Source organism: Ascaphus truei (genome assembly GCF_040206685.1).
Source record: "Ascaphus truei isolate aAscTru1 chromosome 3 unlocalized genomic scaffold, aAscTru1.hap1 SUPER_3_unloc_12, whole genome shotgun sequence".
NCBI classification, from domain to species: Eukaryota; Metazoa; Chordata; class Amphibia; order Anura; family Ascaphidae; genus Ascaphus; species Ascaphus truei.
In genome coordinates this window covers 140,832-158,681 of record NW_027453824.1, presented here as the reverse complement: position 1 = coordinate 158,681, position 17,850 = coordinate 140,832, and the positions used below count along the sequence as shown (strand labels likewise).

Genomic DNA, 17,850 nt, shown 5'->3' with positions numbered 1-17,850 from the left:
AGCGCTCTGCTCTCCACCCCCCTCTCTCTGCTCCTGTGTGTAGCGCTCTGCTCTCCCCCCTCTCTCAGATCCTGTGTGTAACGCTCTGCTCTCCCCCCTCTCTCTGCTCCTATGTGTAGCGCTCTGCTCCCCCCTCTCTCTGCTCCTGTGTGTAACGCTCTGCTCTCCCCCCCCTCTCTGCTCCTGTGTGTAGCGCTCTGCTCCCTCCTCTCTCTGCTCCTGTGTGTAACGCTCTGCTCTCCCCCCCCCTCTCTGCTCCTGTGTGTAGCGCTCTGCTCTCCCCCTCCTCTCTCTGCTCCTGTGTGTAGCGCTCTGCTCTCCCCCCCCTCTCTCTGCTCCAGTGTGTAGCGCTCTGCTCTCCCCCCCTCTCTCTGCTCCTGTGTGTAGCGCTCTGCTCTCCCCCTCCTCTCTCTGCTCCTGTGTGTAGCGCTCTGCTCTCCCCCTCTCTCTGCTCCTGTGTGTAGCGCTCTGCTCTCCCCCTCCTCTCTGTTCCTGTGTGTAACGCTCTTCTCTCCCCCCTCTCTCTGCTCCTGTGTGTAGCGCTCTGCTCTCCCCCCCTCTCTCTGCTCCAGTGTGTAGCGCTCTGCTCTCCCCCCCCTCTCTCTGCTCCTGTGTGTAGCGCTCTGCTCTCCCCTCCTCTCTCTGCTCCTGTGTGTAGCGCTCTGCTCTCCCCCCCCTCTCTCTGCTCCTGTGTGTAATGCTCTGTTCCCCCCTCTCTCTGCTCCTGTGTGTAATGCTCTGATCCTGTGTGTAACGCTCTGTTCCCCCCTCTCTCTGCTCCTGTGTGTAACGCTCTGCTCCTGTGTGTAACGCTCTGTTCCCCCCTCTCTCTGCTCCTTTGTGTAACGCTCTGTTCCCCCCTCTCTCTGCTCCTGTGTGTAATGGTCTGTTCCCCCTCTCTCTGCTCCTGTTTGTAACGCTCTGTTCCCCCCTCTCTCTGCTCCTGTGTGTAACGCTCTGCTCCTGTGTGTAACGCTCTGTTCCCCCCGCTCTCTGCTCCTGTGTGTAACGCTCTGTTCCCCCCTCTCTCTGCTCCTGTGTGTAACGCTCTGCTCCTGTGTGTAACGCTCTGCTCCTGTGTGTAACGCTCTGTTCCCCCCTCTCTCTGCTCCTGTGTGTAACGCTCTGCTCCTGTATGTAACGCTCTGTTCCCCTCTCTCTGCTCCTGTGTGTAAAGCTCTGTTCTCCCCTCTCTCTGCTCCTGTGTGTAACGCTCTGCTCCTGTGTGTAACGCTCTGTTCCCCCCTCTCTCTGTTCCTGTGTGTAACGCTCTGTTCCCCCCTCTCTCTGCTCCTGTGTGTAGCGCTCTGCTCTCTCCCTCTCTCTCTGTTCCTGTGTGTAGTGCTCTGCTCTCCCCCCCTCTCTCTGCTCCTGTGTGTAACGCTCTGCTCTCTCCCCCTCTCTCTGCTCCTGTGTGTAGCGCTCTGCTCTCCCCCTCCTGTCTCTGTTCCTGTGTGTAACGCTCTGCTCCCCCCCTCTCTCTGCTCCTGTGTGTAGCGCTCTGCTCTCCCCCTCCTGTCTCTGTTCCTGTGTGTAATGCTCTGTTCCTGAGTGTAACGCTCTGTTCCCCCCTCTCTCTGTTCCTGTGTGTAACGCTCTGTTCCCCCCTCTCTCTGCTCCTGTGTGTAGCGCTCTGCTCTCTCCCTCTCTCTCTGTTCCTGTGTGTAGCGCTCTGCTCTCCCCCCCTCTCTCTGCTCCTGTGTGTAACGCTCTGCTCTCTCCCTCTCTATCGGCTCCTGTGTGTAGCGCTCTGCTCTCCCCCTCCTCTCTCTGCTCCTGTGTGTAGCGCTCTGCTCTCCCCCCTCTCTCTGCTCCTGTGTGTAGCGCTCTGCTCTCCCCCTCCTCTCTCTGCTCCTGTGTGTAGCGCTCTGCTCTCCCCCTCTCTCTGCTCCTGTGTGTAGCGCTCTGCTCTCCCCCTCCTCTCTCTGCTCCTGTGTGTAGCGCTCTGCTCTCCCCCCCTCTCTCTGCTCCTGTGTGTAGCGCTCTGCTCCCCCCTCTCTCTGTTCCTGTGTGTAACGCTCTGCTCTCCCCCCCTCACTCTGCTCCTGTGTGTAGCGCTCTGCTCTCCCCCCTCTCTCTGCTCCAGTGTGTAGCGCTCTGCTCTTCCCCCCTCTCTCTGCTCCTGTGTGTAGCGCTCTGCTCCCCTCTCTCTGTTCCTGTGTGTAACGCTCTGCTCTCCCCCCCCCTCTCTCTGCTCCAGTGTGTAGCGCTCTGCTCTCCCCCCCTCTCTCTGCTCCTGTGTGTAGCGCTCTGCTCTCCCCCCCTCTCTCTGCACCTGTGTGTAGCGCTCTGCTCTCCCCCTCCTCTCTCTGCTCCTGTGTGTAGCGCTCTGCTCTCTCCCCCCTCTTTCTGCTCCTGTGTGTAGCGCTCTCTGCTCTCTCCCCCCTCTCTCTGCTCCTGTGTGTATCGCTCTGCTCTCCCCCTCTTCTCTCTGCTCCTGTGTGTAGCGCTCTGCTCTCCCCCCCCTCTCTCTGCTCCAGTGTGTAGCGCTCTGCTCTCTCCATCTCTCTCTGCTCCTGTGTGTAGCGCTCTACTCTCTCCCCTCTCTCTGCTCTGTGTGTAGCGCTCTACTCTCCCCCCTCTCTCTGTTCCTGTGTGTAACGCTCTGTTCCCCCCCCTCTCTCTGCTTCTGTGTGTAGCGCTCTGTTCTCCCCCCCCTCTCTCTGCTCCTGTGTGTAGCGCTCTGCTCTCCCCCTCCTCTCTCTGCTCCTGTGTGTAGCGCTCTGCTCGCCCCCCTCTCTCTGCTCCTGTGTGTAGCGCTCTCTGCTCTCTCCCCCCTCTCTCTGCTCCTGTGTGTAGCGCTCTGCTCTCCCCCTCCTCTCTCTGCTCCTGTGTGTAGCGCTCTGCTCTCCCCCCCTCTCTCTGCTCCAGTGTGTAGCGCTCTGCTCTCCCCCTCCTCTCTCTGCTCCTGTGTGTAGCGCTCTGCTCTCCCCCTCCTCTCTCTGCTCCTGTGTGTAGCGCTCTGCTCTCTCCCCCCTCTCTCTGCTCCTGTGTGTAGCGCTCTGCTCTCCCCCTCCTCTCTCTGCTCCTGTGTGTAGCGCTCTGCTCTCCCCCTCTCTCTGCTCCTGTGTGTAGCGCTCTACTCTCCCCCTCCTCTCTGTTCCTGTGTGTAACGCTCTTCTCTCCCCCCTCTCTCTGCTCCTGTGTGTAGCGCTCTGCTCTCCCCCCCTCTCTCTGCTCCAGTGTGTAGCGCTCTGCTCTCCCCCCCCTCTCTCTGCTCCTGTGTGTAGCGCTCTGCTCTCCCCCTCCTCTCTCTGCTCCTGTGTGTAGCGCTCTGCTCTCCCCCCCTCTCTCTGCTCCTGTGTGTAGCGCTCTGCTCTCCCCCTCCTCTCTCTGCTCCTGTGTGTAGCGCTCTGCTCTCCCCCCTCTCTCTGCTCCTGTGTGTAGCGCTCTGCTCCCCCCTCTCTCTGTTCCTGTGTGTAACGCTCTGCTCTCCCCCCTCTCTCTGCTCCGTGTGTAGCGCTCTGCTCTCCCCCTCCTCTATCTGCTCCTGTGTGTAGCGCTCTGCTCTCCCCTCCTCTCTCTGCTCCTGTGTGTAGCGCTCTGCTCCCCCCTCTCTCTGTTCCTGTGTGTAACGCTCTGCTCTACCCCCCTCTCTCTGCTCCTGTGTGTAGCGCTCTGCTCTCCCCCCCTCTCTCTGCTCCTATGTGTAGCGCTCTGCTCTCCCCCCCTCTCTCTGCTCCTGTGTGTTGCGCTCTGCTCTCTCCCCCTCTCTCTGCTCCTGTGTGTAGCGCTCTGCTCTCCCCCCCTCTCTCTGCTCCAATGTGTAGCGCTCTGCTCTCCACCCCCCTCTCTCTGCTCCTGTGTGTAGCGCTCTGCTCTCCCCCCTCTCTCAGATCCTGTGTGTAACGCTCTGCTCTCCCCCCCTCTCTCTGCTCCTATGTGTAGCGCTCTGCTCCCCCCTCTCTCTGCTCCTGTGTGTAACGCTCTGCTCTCCCCCCCCTCTCTGCTCCTGTGTGTAGCGCTCTGCTCCTCCTCTCTCTGCTCCTGTGTGTAACGCTCTGCTCTCCCCCCCCCTCTCTGCTCCTGTGTGTAGCGCTCTGCTCTCCCCCTCCTCTCTCTGCTCCTGTGTGTAGCGCTCTGCTCTCCCCCCCCTCTCTCTGCTCCAGTGTGTAGCGCTCTGCTCTCCCCCTCCTCTCTCTGCTCCTGTGTGTAGCGCTCTGCTCTCCCCCTCCTCTCTCTGCTCCTGTGTGTAGCGCTCTGCTCTCTCCCCCTCTCTCTGCTCCTGTGTGTAGCGCTCTGCTCTCCCCCTCCTCTCTCTGCTCCTGTGTGTAGCGCTCTGCTCTCCCCCTCTCTCTGCTCCTGTGTGTAGCGCTCTACTCTCCCCTCCTCTCTGTTCCTGTGTGTAACGCTCTTCTCTCCCCCCTCTCTCTGCTCCTGTGTGTAGCGCTCTGCCTCTCCCCCCCTCTCTCTGCTCCAGTGTGTAGCGCTCTGCTCTCCCCCCCCTCTCTCTGCTCCTGTGTGTAGCGCTCTGCTCTCCCCCTCCTCTCTCTGCTCCTGTGTGTAGCGCTCTGCTCTCCCCCCCTCTCTCTGCTCCTGTGTGTAGCGCTCTGCTCTCCCCCTCCTCTCTCTGCTCCTGTGTGTAGCGCTCTGCTCTCCCCCTCTCTCTGCTCCTGTGTGTAGCGCTCTGCTCCCCCCTCTCTCTGTTCCTGTGTGTAACGCTCTGCTCTCCCCCCCTCTCTCTGCTCCGTGTGTAGCGCTCTGCTCTCCCCCTCCTCTATCTGCTCCTGTGTGTAGCGCTCTGCTCTCCCCTCCTCTCTCTGCTCCTGTGTGTAGCGCTCTGCTCCCCCCTCTCTCTGTTCCTGTGTGTAACGCTCTGCTCTACCCCCCTCTCTCTGCTCCTGTGTGTAGCGCTCTGCTCTCCCCCCCTCTCTCTGCTCCTATGTGTAGCGCTCTGCTCTCCCCCCCTCTCTCTGCTCCTGTGTGTTGCGCTCTGCTCTCTCCCCCTCTCTCTGCTCCTGTGTGTAGCGCTCTGCTCTCCCCCCCTCTCTCTGCTCCAATGTGTAGCGCTCTGCTCTCCACCCCCCTCTCTCTGCTCCTGTGTGTAGCGCTCTGCTCTCCCCCCTCTCTCAGATCCTGTGTGTAACGCTCTGCTCTCCCCCCTCTCTCTGCTCCTATGTGTAGCGCTCTGCTCCCCCTCTCTCTGCTCCTGTGTGTAACACTCTGCTCTCCCCCCCCTCTCTGCTCCTGTGTGTAGCGCTCTGCTCCCTCCTCTCTCTGCTCCTGTGTGTAACGCTCTGCTCTCCCCCCCCCTCTCTGCTCCTGTGTGTAGCGCTCTGCTCTCCCCTCCTCTCTCTGCTCCTGTGTGTAGCGCTCTGCTCTCCCCCCCCTCTCTCTGCTCCAGTGTGTAGCGCTCTGCTCTCCCCCCCTCTCTCTGCTCCTGTGTGTAGCGCTCTGCTCTCCCCCTCCTCTCTCTGCTCCTGTGTGTAGCGCTCTGCTCTCCCCCTCTCTCTGCTCCTGTGTGTAGCGCTCTGCTCTCCCCCTCCTCTCTGTTCCTGTGTGTAACGCTCTTCTCTCCCCCCTCTCTCTGCTCCTGTGTGTAGCGCTCTGCTCTCCCCCCCTCTCTCTGCTCCAGTGTGTAGCGCTCTGCTCTCCCCCCCCTCTCTCTGCTCCTGTGTGTAGCGCTCTGCTCTCCCCCTCCTCTCTCTGCTCCTGTGTGTAGCGCTCTGCTCTCCCCCCCCTCTCTCTGCTCCTGTGTGTAATGCTCTGTTCCCCCCTCTCTCTGCTCCTGTGTGTAATGCTCTGATCCTGTGTGTAACGCTCTGTTCCCCCCTCTCTCTGCTCCTGTGTGTAATGCTCTGCTCCTGTGTGTAACGCTCTGTTCCCCCCTCTCTCTGCTCCTTTGTGTAACGCTCTGTTCCCCCTCTCTCTGCTCCTGTGTGTAATGGTCTGTTCCCCCCTCTCTCTGCTCCTGTTTGTAACGCTCTGTTCCCCCCTCTCTCTGCTCCTGTGTGTAACGCTCTGCTCCTGTGTGTAACGCTCTGTTCCCCCCGCTCTCTGCTCCTGTGTGTAACGCTCTGTTCCCCCCTCTCTCTGCTCCTGTGTGTAACGCTCTGCTCCTGTGTGTAACGCTCTGCTCCTGTGTGTAACGCTCTGTTCCCCCCTCTCTCTGCTCCTGTGTGTAACGCTCTGCTCCTGTATGTAACGCTCTGTTCCCCCTCTCTCTGCTCCTGTGTGTAAAGCTCTGTTCTCCCCTCTCTCTGCTCCTGTGTGTAACGCTCTGCTCCTGTGTGTAACGCTCTGTTCCCCCCTCTCTCTGTTCCTGTGTGTAACGCTCTGTTCCCCCCTCTCTCTGCTCCTGTGTGTAGCGCTCTGCTCTCTCCCTCTCTCTCTGTTCCTGTGTGTAGTGCTCTGCTCTCCCCCCCTCTCTCTGCTCCTGTGTGTAACGCTCTGCTCTCTCCCCCTCTCTCTGCTCCTGTGTGTAGCGCTCTGCTCTCCCCCTCCTGTCTCTGTTCCTGTGTGTAACGCTCTGCTCCCCCCCTCTCTCTGCTCCTGTGTGTAGCGCTCTGCTCTCCCCCTCCTGTCTCTGTTCCTGTGTGTAATGCTCTGTTCCTGAAACGCTCTGTTCCCCCCTCTCTCTGTTCCTGTGTGTAACGCTCTGTTCCCCCCTCTCTCTGCTCCTGTGTGTAGCGCTCTGCTCTCTCCCTCTCTCTCTGTTCCTGTGTGTAGCGCTCTGCTCTCCCCCCCTCTCTCTGCTCCTGTGTGTAACGCTCTGCTCTCTCCCTCTCTATCGGCTCCTGTGTGTAGCGCTCTGCTCTCCCCCTCCTCTCTCTGCTCCTGTGTGTAGCGCTCTGCTCTCCCCCCTCTCTCTGCTCCTGTGTGTAGCGCTCTGCTCTCCCCCTCCTCTCTCTGCTCCTGTGTGTAGCGCTCTGCTCTCCCCCCTCTCTCTGCTCCTGTGTGTAGCGCTCTGCTCTCCCCCTCCTCTCTCTGCTCCTGTGTGTAGCGCTCTGCTCTCCCCCCCTCTCTCTGCTCCTGTGTGTAGCGCTCTGCTCCCCCCTCTCTCTGTTCCTGTGTGTAACGCTCTGCTCTCCCCCCCTCACTCTGCTCCTGTGTGTAGCGCTCTGCTCTCCCCCCCTCTCTCTGCTCCAGTGTGTAGCGCTCTGCTCTTCCCCCCTCTCTCTGCTCCTGTGTGTAGCGCTCTGCTCCCCCTCTCTCTGTTCCTGTGTGTAACGCTCTGCTCTCCCCCCCCCTCTCTCTGCTCCAGTGTGTAGCGCTCTGCTCTCCCCCCCTCTCTCTGCTCCTGTGTGTAGCGCTCTGCTCTCCCCCCCTCTCTCTGCACCTGTGTGTAGCGCTCTGCTCTCCCCCTCCTCTCTCTGCTCCTGTGTGTAGCGCTCTGCTCTCTCCCCCCTCTTTCTGCTCCTGTGTGTAGCGCTCTCTGCTCTCTCCCCCCTCTCTCTGCTCCTGTGTGTATCGCTCTGCTCTCCCCCTCTTCTCTCTGCTCCTGTGTGTAGCGCTCTGCTCTCCCCCCCCTCTCTCTGCTCCAGTGTGTAGCGCTCTGCTCTCTCCATCTCTCTCTGCTCCTGTGTGTAGCGCTCTACTCTCTCCCCTCTCTCTGCTCCTGTGTGTAGCGCTCTACTCTCCCCCCTCTCTCTGTTACTGTGTGTAACGCTCTGTTCCCCCCCCTCTCTCTGCTTCTGTGTGTAGCGCTCTGTTCTCCCCCCCTCTCTCTGCTCCTGTGTGTAGCGCTCTGCTCTCCCCCTCCTCTCTCTGCTCCTGTGTGTAGCGCTCTGCTCGCCCCCCTCTCTCTGCTCCTGTGTGTAGCGCTCTCTGCTCTCTCCCCCCTCTCTCTGCTCCTGTGTGTAGCGCTCTGCTCTCCCCCTCCTCTCTCTGCTCCTGTGTGTAGCGCTCTGCTCTCCCCCCCCTCTCTCTGCTCCAGTGTGTAGCGCTCTGCTCTCCCCCTCCTCTCTCTGCTCCTGTGTGTAGCGCTCTGCTCTCCCCCTCCTCTCTCTGCTCCTGTGTGTAGCGCTCTGCTCTCTCCCCCCTCTCTCTGCTCCTGTGTGTAGCGCTCTGCTCTCCCCCTCCTCTCTCTGCTCCTGTGTGTAGCGCTCTGCTCTCCCCCTCTCTCTGCTCCTGTGTGTAGCGCTCTACTCTCCCCCTCCTCTCTGTTCCTGTGTGTAACGCTCTTCTCTCCCCCCTCTCTCTGCTCCTGTGTGTAGCGCTCTGCTCTCCCCCCCTCTCTCTGCTCCAGTGTGTAGCGCTCTGCTCTCTCCCCCCTCTCTCTGCTCCTGTGTGTAGCGCTCTGCTCTCCCCCTCCTCTCTCTGCTCCTGTGTGTAGCGCTCTGCTCTCCCCCCCCTCTCTCTGCTCCTGTGTGTAGCGCTCTGCTCTCCCCCTCCTCTCTCTGCTCCTGTGTGTAGCGCTCTGCTCTCCCCCCTCTCTCTGCTCCTGTGTGTAGCGCTCTGCTCCCCCCTCTCTCTGTTCCTGTGTGTAACGCTCTGCTCTCCCCCCCTCTCTCTGCTCTGTGTGTAGCGCTCTGCTCTCCCCCTCCTCTATCTGCTCCTGTGTGTAGCGCTCTGCTCTCCCCTCCTCTCTCTGCTCCTGTGTGTAGCGCTCTGCTCCCCCCTCTCTCTGTTCCTGTGTGTAACGCTCTGCTCTACCCCCCTCTCTCTGCTCCTGTGTGTAGCGCTCTGCTCTCCCCCCCTCTCTCTGCTTCTATGTGTAGCGCTCTGCTCTCCCCCCCTCTCTCTGCTCCTGTGTGTTGCGCTCTGCTCTCTCCCCCTCTCTCTGCTCCTGTGTGTAGCGCTCTGCTCTCCCCCCCTCTCTCTGCTCCAATGTGTAGCGCTCTGCTCTCCACCCCCCTCTCTCTGCTCCTGTGTGTAGCGCTCTGCTCTCCCCCCTCTCTCAGATCCTGTGTGTAACGCTCTGCTCTCCCCCCCTCTCTCTGCTCCTATGTGTAGCGCTCTGCTCCCCCCTCTCTCTGCTCCTGTGTGTAACGCTCTGCTCTCCCCCCCCTCTCTGCTCCTGTGTGTAGCGCTCTGCTCCCTCCTCTCTCTGCTCCTGTGTGTAACGCTCTGCTCTCCCCCCCCCTCTCTGCTCCTGTGTGTAGCGCTCTGCTCTCCCCCTCCTCTCTCTGCTCCTGTGTGTAGCGCTCTGCTCTCCCCCCCCTCTCTCTGCTCCAGTGTGTAGCGCTCTGCTCTCCCCCCCTCTCTCTGCTCCTGTGTGTAGCGCTCTGCTCTCCCCCTCCTCTCTCTGCTCCTGTGTGTAGCGCTCTGCTCTCCCCCTCTCTCTGCTCCTGTGTGTAGCGCTCTGCTCTCCCCCTCCTCTCTGTTCCTGTGTGTAACGCTCTTCTCTCCCCCCTCTCTCTGCTCCTGTGTGTAGCGCTCTGCTCTCCCCCCCTCTCTCTGCTCAGTGTGTAGCGCTCTGCTCTCCCCCCCCTCTCTCTGCTCCTGTGTGTAGCGCTCTGCTCTCCCCCTCCTCTCTCTGCTCCTGTGTGTAGCGCTCTGCTCTCCCCCCCTCTCTCTGCTCCTGTGTGTAGCGCTCTGCTCTCCCCCTCCTCTCTCTGCTCCTGTGTGTAGCGCTCTGCTCTCCCCCCCTCTCTCTGCTCCTGTGTGTAGCGCTCTGTTCCCCCCTCTCTCTGTTCCTGTGTGTAACGCTCTGCTCTCCCCCCCTCTCTCTGCTCCGTGTGTAGCGCTCTGCTCTCCCCCTCCTCTATCTGCTCCTGTGTGTAGCGCTCTGCTCTCCCCTCCTCTCTCTGCTCCTGTGTGTAGCGCTCTGCTCCCCCCTCTCTCTGTTCCTGTGTGTAACGCTCTGCTCTACCCCCTTCTCTCTGCTCCTGTGTGTAGCGCTCTGCTCTCCCCCCCTCTCTCTGCTCCTATGTGTAGCGCTCTGCTCTCCCCCCCTCTCTCTGCTCCTGTGTGTTGCGCTCTGATTTCTCCCCCTCTCTCTGCTCCTGTGTGTAGCGCTCTGCTCTCCCCCCCTCTCTCTGCTCCAATGTGTAGCGCTCTGCTCTCCACCCCCCTCTCTCTGCTCCTGTGTGTAGCGCTCTGCTCTCCCCCCCTCTCTCAGATCCTGTGTGTAACGCTCTGCTCTCCCCCCCTCTCTCTGCTCCTATGTGTAGCGCTCTGCTCCCCCTCTCTCTGCTCCTGTGTGTAACGCTCTGCTCTCCCCCCCCCCTCTCTGCTCCTGTGTGTAGCGCTCTGCTCCCCCTCTCTCTGTTCCTGTGTGTAACGCTCTGCTCTCCCCCCCCCCCTCTCTGCTCCTGTGTGTAGCGCTCTGCTCTCCCCCCCCTCTCTCTGCTCCAGTGTGTAGTGCTCTGCTCTCCCCCCCTCTCTCTGCTCCTGTGTGTAGCGCTCTGCTCCCCCCTCTCTCTGTTTCTGTGTGTAACGCTCTGCTCTCCCCCCCTCTCTCTGCTCCTGTGTGTAGCGCTCTGCTCTCCCCCCCTCTTTCTGCTCCTGTGTGTAGCGCTCTGCTCTCCCCTCTCTCTGTTCCTGTGTGTAACGCTCTGCTCTCCCCCCCTCTCTCTGCTCCTGTGTGTAGCGCTCTTCTCTCCCCCTCCTCTCTCTGCTCCTGTGTGTAGCGCTCTGCTCTCCCCCTCTCTCTGCTCCTGTGTGTAGCGCTCTGCTCTCCCCCCTCTCTCTGCTCCAATGTGTAGCGCTCTGCTCTCCACCCCCCTCTCTCTGCTCCTGTGTGTAGCGCTCTGCTCTCCCCCTCTCTCTGCTCCTGTGTGTAGCGCTCTGCTCTTCCCCCTCTCTCTGTTCCTGTGTGTAACGCTCTGCTCTCCCCCCTCTCTCTGATCCTGTGTGTAGCGCTCTGCTCTCCCCCTCCCCTCTCTGCTCCTGTGTGTAACGCTCTGCTCTCTCCCACTCTCTCTGTTTCTGTGTGTAGTGCTCTGCTCCCCCCGCTCTCTGCTCCCGTGTGTAGCCCTCTGCTCTCCCCCCCTCTCTCTGCTCCTGTGTGTAGCGCTCTGCACCCCGCGCTCTCTGCTCCCGTGTGTAGCCCTCTGCTCTCCCCCCCTCTCTCTGCTCCTGTGTGTAGCGCTCTGCTCTCCCCCCCTCTCTCTGCTCCTGTGTGTAACGCTCTGCTCTCCCCCCTTCTCTCTGCTCCTGTGTGTAACGCTCTGCTCTCCCCCTCTCTCTGCTCCAGTGTGTAGCGCTCTGCTCTCCCCCTCCCTCTGCTCCTGTGTGTAACGCTCTACTCTCCCCTGTCTCTGCTCCTGTGTGTAACGCTCTGCTCTCCCCCTGTCTCTGCTCCTGTGTGTAACGCTCTGCTCTCTCCCCCCTCTCTCTGCTCCTGTGTGTAACGCTCTGCTCTCTCCCCCCTCTCTCTGCTCCTGTGTGTAGCGCTCTGCTCCTGTGTGTAGAGCTCTGCTCTCCCCTTCTCTCTGCTCCTGTGTGTAGCGCTCTGCTCTCCCCCCCTCTCTGCTCCTGTGTGTAGCGCTCTGCTCTCCCCCCTCTCTCTGCTCCTGTGTGTAGCGCTCTGCTCCCCCCTCTCTCTGTTCCTGTGTGTAACGCTCTGCTCTCCCCCCCTCTCTCTGCTCCGTGTGTAGCGCTCTGCTCTCCCCCTCCTCTATCTGCTCCTGTGTGTAGCGCTCTGCTCTCCCCTCCTCTCTCTGCTCCTGTGTGTAGCGCTCTGCTCCCCCCTCTCTCTGTTCCTGTGTGTAACGCTCTGCTCTACCCCCCTCTCTCTGCTCCTGTGTGTAGCTCTCTGCTCTCCCCCCCTCTCTCTGCTCCTATGTGTAGCGCTCTGCTCTCCCCCCCTCTCTCTGCTCCTGTGTGTTGCGCTCTGCTCTCTCCCCCTCTCTCTGCTCCTGTGTGTAGCGCTCTGCTCTCCCCCCCTCTCTCTGCTCCAATGTGTAGCGCTCTGCTCTCCACCCCCCTCTCTCTGCTCCTGTGTGTAGCGCTCTGCTCTCCCCCCCTCTCTCAGATCCTGTGTGTAACGCTCTGCTCTCCCCCCCTCTCTCTGCTCCTATGTGTAGCGCTCTGCTCCCCCCTCTCTCTGCTCCTGTGTGTAACGCTCTGCTCTCCCCCCCTCTCTGCTCCTGTGTGTAGCGCTCTGCTCCCCCCTCTCTCTGCTCCTGTGTGTAACGCTCTGCTCTCCCCCCCCTCTCTCTGCTTCAGTGTGTAGTGCTCTGCTCTCCCCCCCTCTCTCTGCTCCTGTGTGTAGCGCTCTGCTCCCCCCTCTCTCTGTTCCTGTGTGTAACGCTCTGCTCTCCCCCCCTCTCTCTGCTCCTGTGTGTAGCGCTCTGCTCTCCCCCCCTCTTTCTGCTCCTGTGTGTAGCGCTCTGCTCCCCCCTCTCTCTGTTCCTGTGTGTAACGCTCTGCTCTCCCCCCCTCTCTCTGCTCCTGTGTGTAGCGCTCTGCTCTCCCCCCCTCTTTCTGCTCCTGTGTGTAGCGCTCTGCTCCCCCCTCTCTCTGTTCCTGTGTGTAACGCTCTGCTCTCCCCCCCTCTCTCTGCTCCTGTGTGTAGCGCTCTTCTCTCCCCCTCCTCTCTCTGCTCCTGTGTGTAGCGCTCTGCTCTCCCCCTCTCTCTGCTCCTGTGTGTAGCGCTCTGCTCTCCCCCCTCTCTCTGCTCCAATGTGTAGCGCTCTGCTCTCCACCCCCCTCTCTCTGCTCCTGTGTGTAGCGCTCTGCTCTCCCCCTCTCTCTGCTCCTGTGTGTAGCGCTCTGCTCTTCCCCCTCTCTCTGCTCCTGTGTGTAACGCTCTGCTCTCCCCCCTCTCTCTGATCCTGTGTGTAGCGCTCTGCTCTCCCCCTCCCCTCTTTGCTCCTGTGTGTAACGCTCTGCTCTCTCCCACTCTCTCTGTTTCTGTGTGTAGTGCTCTGCTCCCCCCGCTCTCTGCTCCCGTGTGTAGCCCTCTGCTCTCCCCCCCTCTCTCTGCTCCTGTGTGTAGCGCTCTGCTCCCCGCGCTCTCTGCTCCCGTGTGTAGCCCTCTGCTCTCCCCCCCTCTCTCTGCTCCTGTGTGTAGCGCTCTGCTCTCCCCCCCTCTCTCTGCTCCTGTGTGTAACGCTCTGCTCTCCCCCCTTCTCTCTGCTCCTGTGTGTAACGCTCTGCTCTCCCCCTCTCTCTGCTCCAGTGTGTAGCGCTCTACTGTCCCCTGTCTCAGCTCCTGTGTGTAACGCTCTGCTCTCCCCCTGTCTCTGCTCCTGTGTGTAACGCTCTGCTCTCTCCCCCCTCTCTCTGCTCCTGTGTGTAACGCTCTACTGTCCCCTGTCTCAGCTCCTGTGTGTAACGCTCTGCTCTCCCCCTGTCTCTGCTCCTGTGTGTAACGCTCTGCTCTCTCCCCCCTCTCTCTGCTCCTGTGTGTAACGCTCTGCTCTCTCCCCCCTCTCTCTGCTCCTGTGTGTAGCGCTCTGCTCTCCCATCTCTCTGCTCCTGTGTGTAGCGCTCTGCTCCTGTGTGTAGAGCTCTGCTCTCCCCTTCTCTCTGCTCCTGTGTGTAGCGCTCTGCTCTCCCCCCTCTCTGCTCCTGTGTGTAGCGCTCTGCTCTCCCTCCCTCTCTCTGCTCCTGTGTGTAGCGCTCTGCTCTCCCACCCTCTCTCTGCTCCTGTGTGTAGCACTCTGCTCTCCCCCCCCCTCTCTGCTCCTGTGTGTAGCGCTCTGCTCTCTCCATCTCTCTCTGCTCCTGTGTGTAGCGCTCTGCTCTCCCTCCCTCTCTCTGCTCCTGTGTGTAGCGCTCTGCTCTCCCCCCTCTCTCTGCTCCTGTGTGTAACGCTCTGCTCTCCCCCCTGTCTCTGCTCCTGTGTGTAGCGCTCTGCTCTCCCCCTGTCTCTGCTCCTGTGTGTAACGCTCTGCTCTCTCCCCCCAGGCACCCCCTCTTCCCTCTTCTGGCTCTGCTCTTTGATAAGTGTGAAGGTTGCACGCAGGGGTCAGAGGGTACGACCTCGGCCAGCTTTGACTTGGATATAGAGAATTTTGTGCGCAGGCAGCACAAGACGGGCAAAGATTTCTTCTCCGAGGACCCTGAGACCGACAGCCTGGTGAGGAGGCGTGCGCATGCGTGTTTCTCGCTCTGTGTGTGCGTGTTTGTGAGTCTGTGACTGTCTCACTCTGAGTGTGCCTCCTGTGTGTGTGTGTGTGTGTGTGTGTGTGTCTCGCTCTGTGTGTGCGTGTTTGTGAGTCTGTGACTGTCTCACTCTGAGTGTGCCTCCTGTGTGTGTGTGTGTGTCTCGCTCTCTGTGTGCGTCTCACTCTGGGTGTGTGTGTGTGTCTGTTACTGTCTTGCTCTGTGTGTGAGTCTGTGACTGTCTCGCTCTGTGTGTGAGTCTCGCTCTGTGTGTGAGTCTCGCTCTGTGTGTGAGTCTGTTACTGTCTCGCTCTGTGTGTACGTCTGTGTGTGAGTCTCGCTCTGTGTGTGAGTCTGTGACTGTCTCGCTCTGTGTGTGAGTCTCGCTCTGTGTGCGAGTCTCGCTCTGTGTGTGAGTCTGTGACTGTCTCACTCTGTGTGTACGTCTGTGTGTGAGTCTCGCTCTGTGTGTGAGTCTGTGACTACCTCGCTCTGTGTGTACGTCTGTGTGTGAGTCTCGCTCTGTGTGTGAGTCTGTGACTGTCTCGCTCTGTGTGTACGTCTGTGTGTGAGTCTCGCTCTGTGTGTGAGTCTGTGACTGTCTCGCTCTGTGTGTGAGTCTCGCTCTGTGTGTGAGTCTCGCTCTGTGTGTGAGTCTGTGACTCTCTCGCTCTGTGTGTGAGTCTGTGTGTGAGTCTCGCTCTGTGTGTGCGCGTCTCACTCTGGGTGCACGTCTGTGTGTGAGTCTCGCTCTGTGTGTGAGTCTGTGACTGTCTCGCTCTGTGTGTGAGTCTGTGACTGTCTCGCTCTGTGTGTACGTCTGTGTGTGAGTCTCGCTCTGTGTGAGTCTGTGACTGTCTCGCTCTGTGTGTGAGTCTGTGTGTGAGTCTCGCTCTGTGTGTGAGTCTGTGTGTGAGTCTCGCTCTGTGTGTGAGTCTGTGTGTGAGTCTCGCTCTGTGTGTGCGCGTCTCACTCTGGGTGCACGTCTGTGTGTGAGTCTCGCTCTGTGTGTGAGTCTGTGACTGTCTCGCTCTGTGTGTGAGTCTGTGACTGTCTCGCTCTGTGTGTGAGTCTGTGACTGTCTCGCTCTGTGTGTGAGTCTGTGTGTGAGTCTCGCTCTGTGTGTGAGTCTGTGTGTGAGTCTCGCTCTGTGTGTGAGTCTGTGACTGTCTCGCTCTGTGTGTGAGTCTTGCTCTGTGTGTGAGTCTGTGTGTGAGTCTCGCTCTGTGTGTGAGTCTGTGACTGTCTCGCTCTGTGTGTGAGTCTCGCTCTGTGTGTGAGTCTGTGTGTGAGTCTCGCTCTGTGTGTGAGTCTGTGTGTGTGTCTCGCTCTGTGTGTGAGTCTGTGACTGTCTCGCTCTGTGTGTGAGTCTCGCTCTGTGTGTGAGTCTGTGTGTGAGTCTCGCTCTGTGTGTGCGCGTCTCACTCTGGGTGAACGTCTGTGTGTGAGTCTGTGTGTGAGTCTGTGACTGTCTCGCTCTGTGTGTGTCCCGCTCTGTGTGTGAGTCTGTGTGTGAGTCTGTGTGTGAGTCTCACTCTGGGTGCACGTCTGTGTGTGTGTCTCACTCTGTGTGTGAGTCTGTGTGTGAGTCTCGCTCTGTGTGTGCGCGTCTCACTCTGGGTGCACGTCTGTGTGTGAGTCTCGCTCTGTGTGTGCGCGTCTCACTCTGGGTGCACGTCTGTGTGTGAGTCTCGCTCTGTGTGTGCGCGTCTCACTCTGGGTGCACGTCTGTGTGTGAGTCTCGCTCTGTGTGTGCGCGTCTCACTCTGGGTGCACGTCTGTGTGTGAGTCTCGCTCTGTGTGTGAGTCTGTGACTGTCTCGCTCTGTGTGTACGTCTGTGTGTGAGTCTCGCTCTGTGTGTGAGTCTGTGACTGTCTCGCTCTGTGTGTGAGTCTGTGTGTGAGTCTCGCTCTGTGTGTGAGTCTGTGTGTGAGTCTCGCTCTGTGTGTGAGTCTGTGTGTGAGTCTCGCTCTGTGTGTGAGTCTGTGTGTGAGTCTCGCTCTGTGTGTGAGTCTGTGTGTGAGTCTCGCTCTGTGTGTGAGTCTGTGTGTGAGTCTCGCTCTGTGTGTGAGTCTCGCTCTGTGTGTGAGTCTCGCTCTGTGTGTGAGTCTGTGTGTGAGTCTCACTCTGGGTGCACGTCTGTGTGTGTGTCTCACTCTGTGTGTGAGTCTGTGTGTGAGTCTCGCTCTGTGTGTGAGTCTCGCTCTGTGTGTGAGTCTGTGTGTGAGTCTCGCTCTGTGTGTGCGCGTCTCACTCTGGGCGCGCGTCTGTGTGTGTGTCTCACTCTGTGGGAGTTTCTGGAAGGCCGCATGACATACCGGCGATCAGTCACCCTTTGGTGGGATCCTTTTCTTCGTCAGGTGGGTTCGGGGTTTGGTGATGGCGCTGCGGGGCCAGTATAAGTAGGGGCTGCCATTGTCCCTGTCTCTGCATCCCGCCCCCAGGAACGCCCTAAGTATCTGCTTCAGGTTCCCATTGAAGCTCTCGTACAGTCCGCACACGGAGTGCAGAGGCTCGGTACGACCCTGACTGGGGGCCCTGGTCTGTGAGGATGTGAGGCCGTGTCCTCTCGGGGGCTCCAGGATAATCTCCGTCCTCACACAGACGCACACTACTAGTCTGTCAGGGGCAGTAGTCACGCCCCCGGCCTCTTACCTGCTCTCCGGCATCTCATCTCTGCGCCGCAATGTGGCGCTGCGTTGTCGAGAGAAGCCGGATAAAAGATAAGAGGCATCGCGCTCTCCCCCGGCAATCAGTGTAAATGTTGTGAAGAGGGGTTCTGCACCCAAGTTTGTACACCCATGTGTTCCCTGGGACCCATCTTCATGAACCCTTATTGCAAACCCAGGACCAGCGCTGGCCCAGTCTCTCTTTAGCCGTTATTGCATATTGGTGTTTTATTGAACACTGCCACTTGTATCTGCACCACTCATTGTACGTTCCTAGTGAACCTGTAGTTTCATAGCGACAGACTGACTGCAGTCCATGTGTGTCCCAGGAGACCAGCCACTTGTATCTGCACCACTCATTGTACCTTCCTAGTGAACCTGTAGTTTCATAGCGAGAGACTGACTGCAGTCCATGTGTGTCCCAGGAGACCAGCCACTTGTATCTGCACCACTCATTGTACCTTCCTAGTGAACCTGTACTTTCATAGCGAGAGACTGACTGCAGTCCATGTGTCCCGGGAGACCAGCCACTTGTATCTGCACCCACTCATTGTACCTTCCTAGTGAACCTGTACTTTCATAGCGAGAGACTGACTGCAGTCCATGTGTGTCCCGGGAGACCAGCCACTTGTATCTGCACCACTCATTGTACCTTCCTAGTGAACCTGTACTTTCATAGCGAGCTCGCCTGACTGACTGCAGTCCATGTGTCCCGGGAGACCAGCCACTTGTATCTGCACCCACTCATTGTACCTTCCTAGTGAACCTGTACTTTCATAGCGAGAGACTGACTGCAGTCCATGTGTGTCCCGGGAGACCAGCCACTTGTATCTGCACCCACTCATTGTACCTTCCTAGTGAACCTGTACTTTCATAGCGAGAGTCTGACTGCAGTCCATATGTGTCCCGGGAGACCAGCCACTTGTATCTGCACCCACTCATTGTACCTTCCTAGTGAACCTGTACTTTCATAGCGAGAGACTGACTGCAGTCCATGTGTCCCGGGAGACCAGCCACTTGTATCTGCACCACTCATTGCACCTTCCTAGTGAACCTGTAGTTTCATAGCGAGCTCGCCTGACTGACTGCAGTCCATGTGTGTCCCGGGAGACCAGCCACTTGTATCTGCACCACTCATTGCACCTTCCTAGTGAACCTGTAGTTTCATAGCGAGCTCGCCTGACTGACTGCAGTCCATGTGTGTCCCGGGAGACCAGCCACTTGTATCTGCACCCACTCATT

General features: G+C 59.5%; 1 protein-coding gene across 6 annotated transcripts in view; it reads left to right on the top strand.

The window, feature by feature from the left end:
- The window catches only part of PKNOX1 (PBX/knotted 1 homeobox 1), a 236,018-nt gene that overhangs the window by 83,870 nt on the left and 134,298 nt on the right, over positions 1-17,850 (top strand). For all 6 annotated transcript variants that reach the window (XR_012790040.1, XM_075580548.1, XM_075580545.1 and 3 more), the window contains one exon: positions 13,741-13,912. Coding sequence is in view for 5 of the 6 variants with exons in the window: in XM_075580548.1 (XP_075436663.1) it covers positions 13,741-13,912 (172 nt within the window). In the remaining variant the exon portion in view is untranslated. The remainder of the gene's footprint in view (positions 1-13,740; positions 13,913-17,850) is intronic.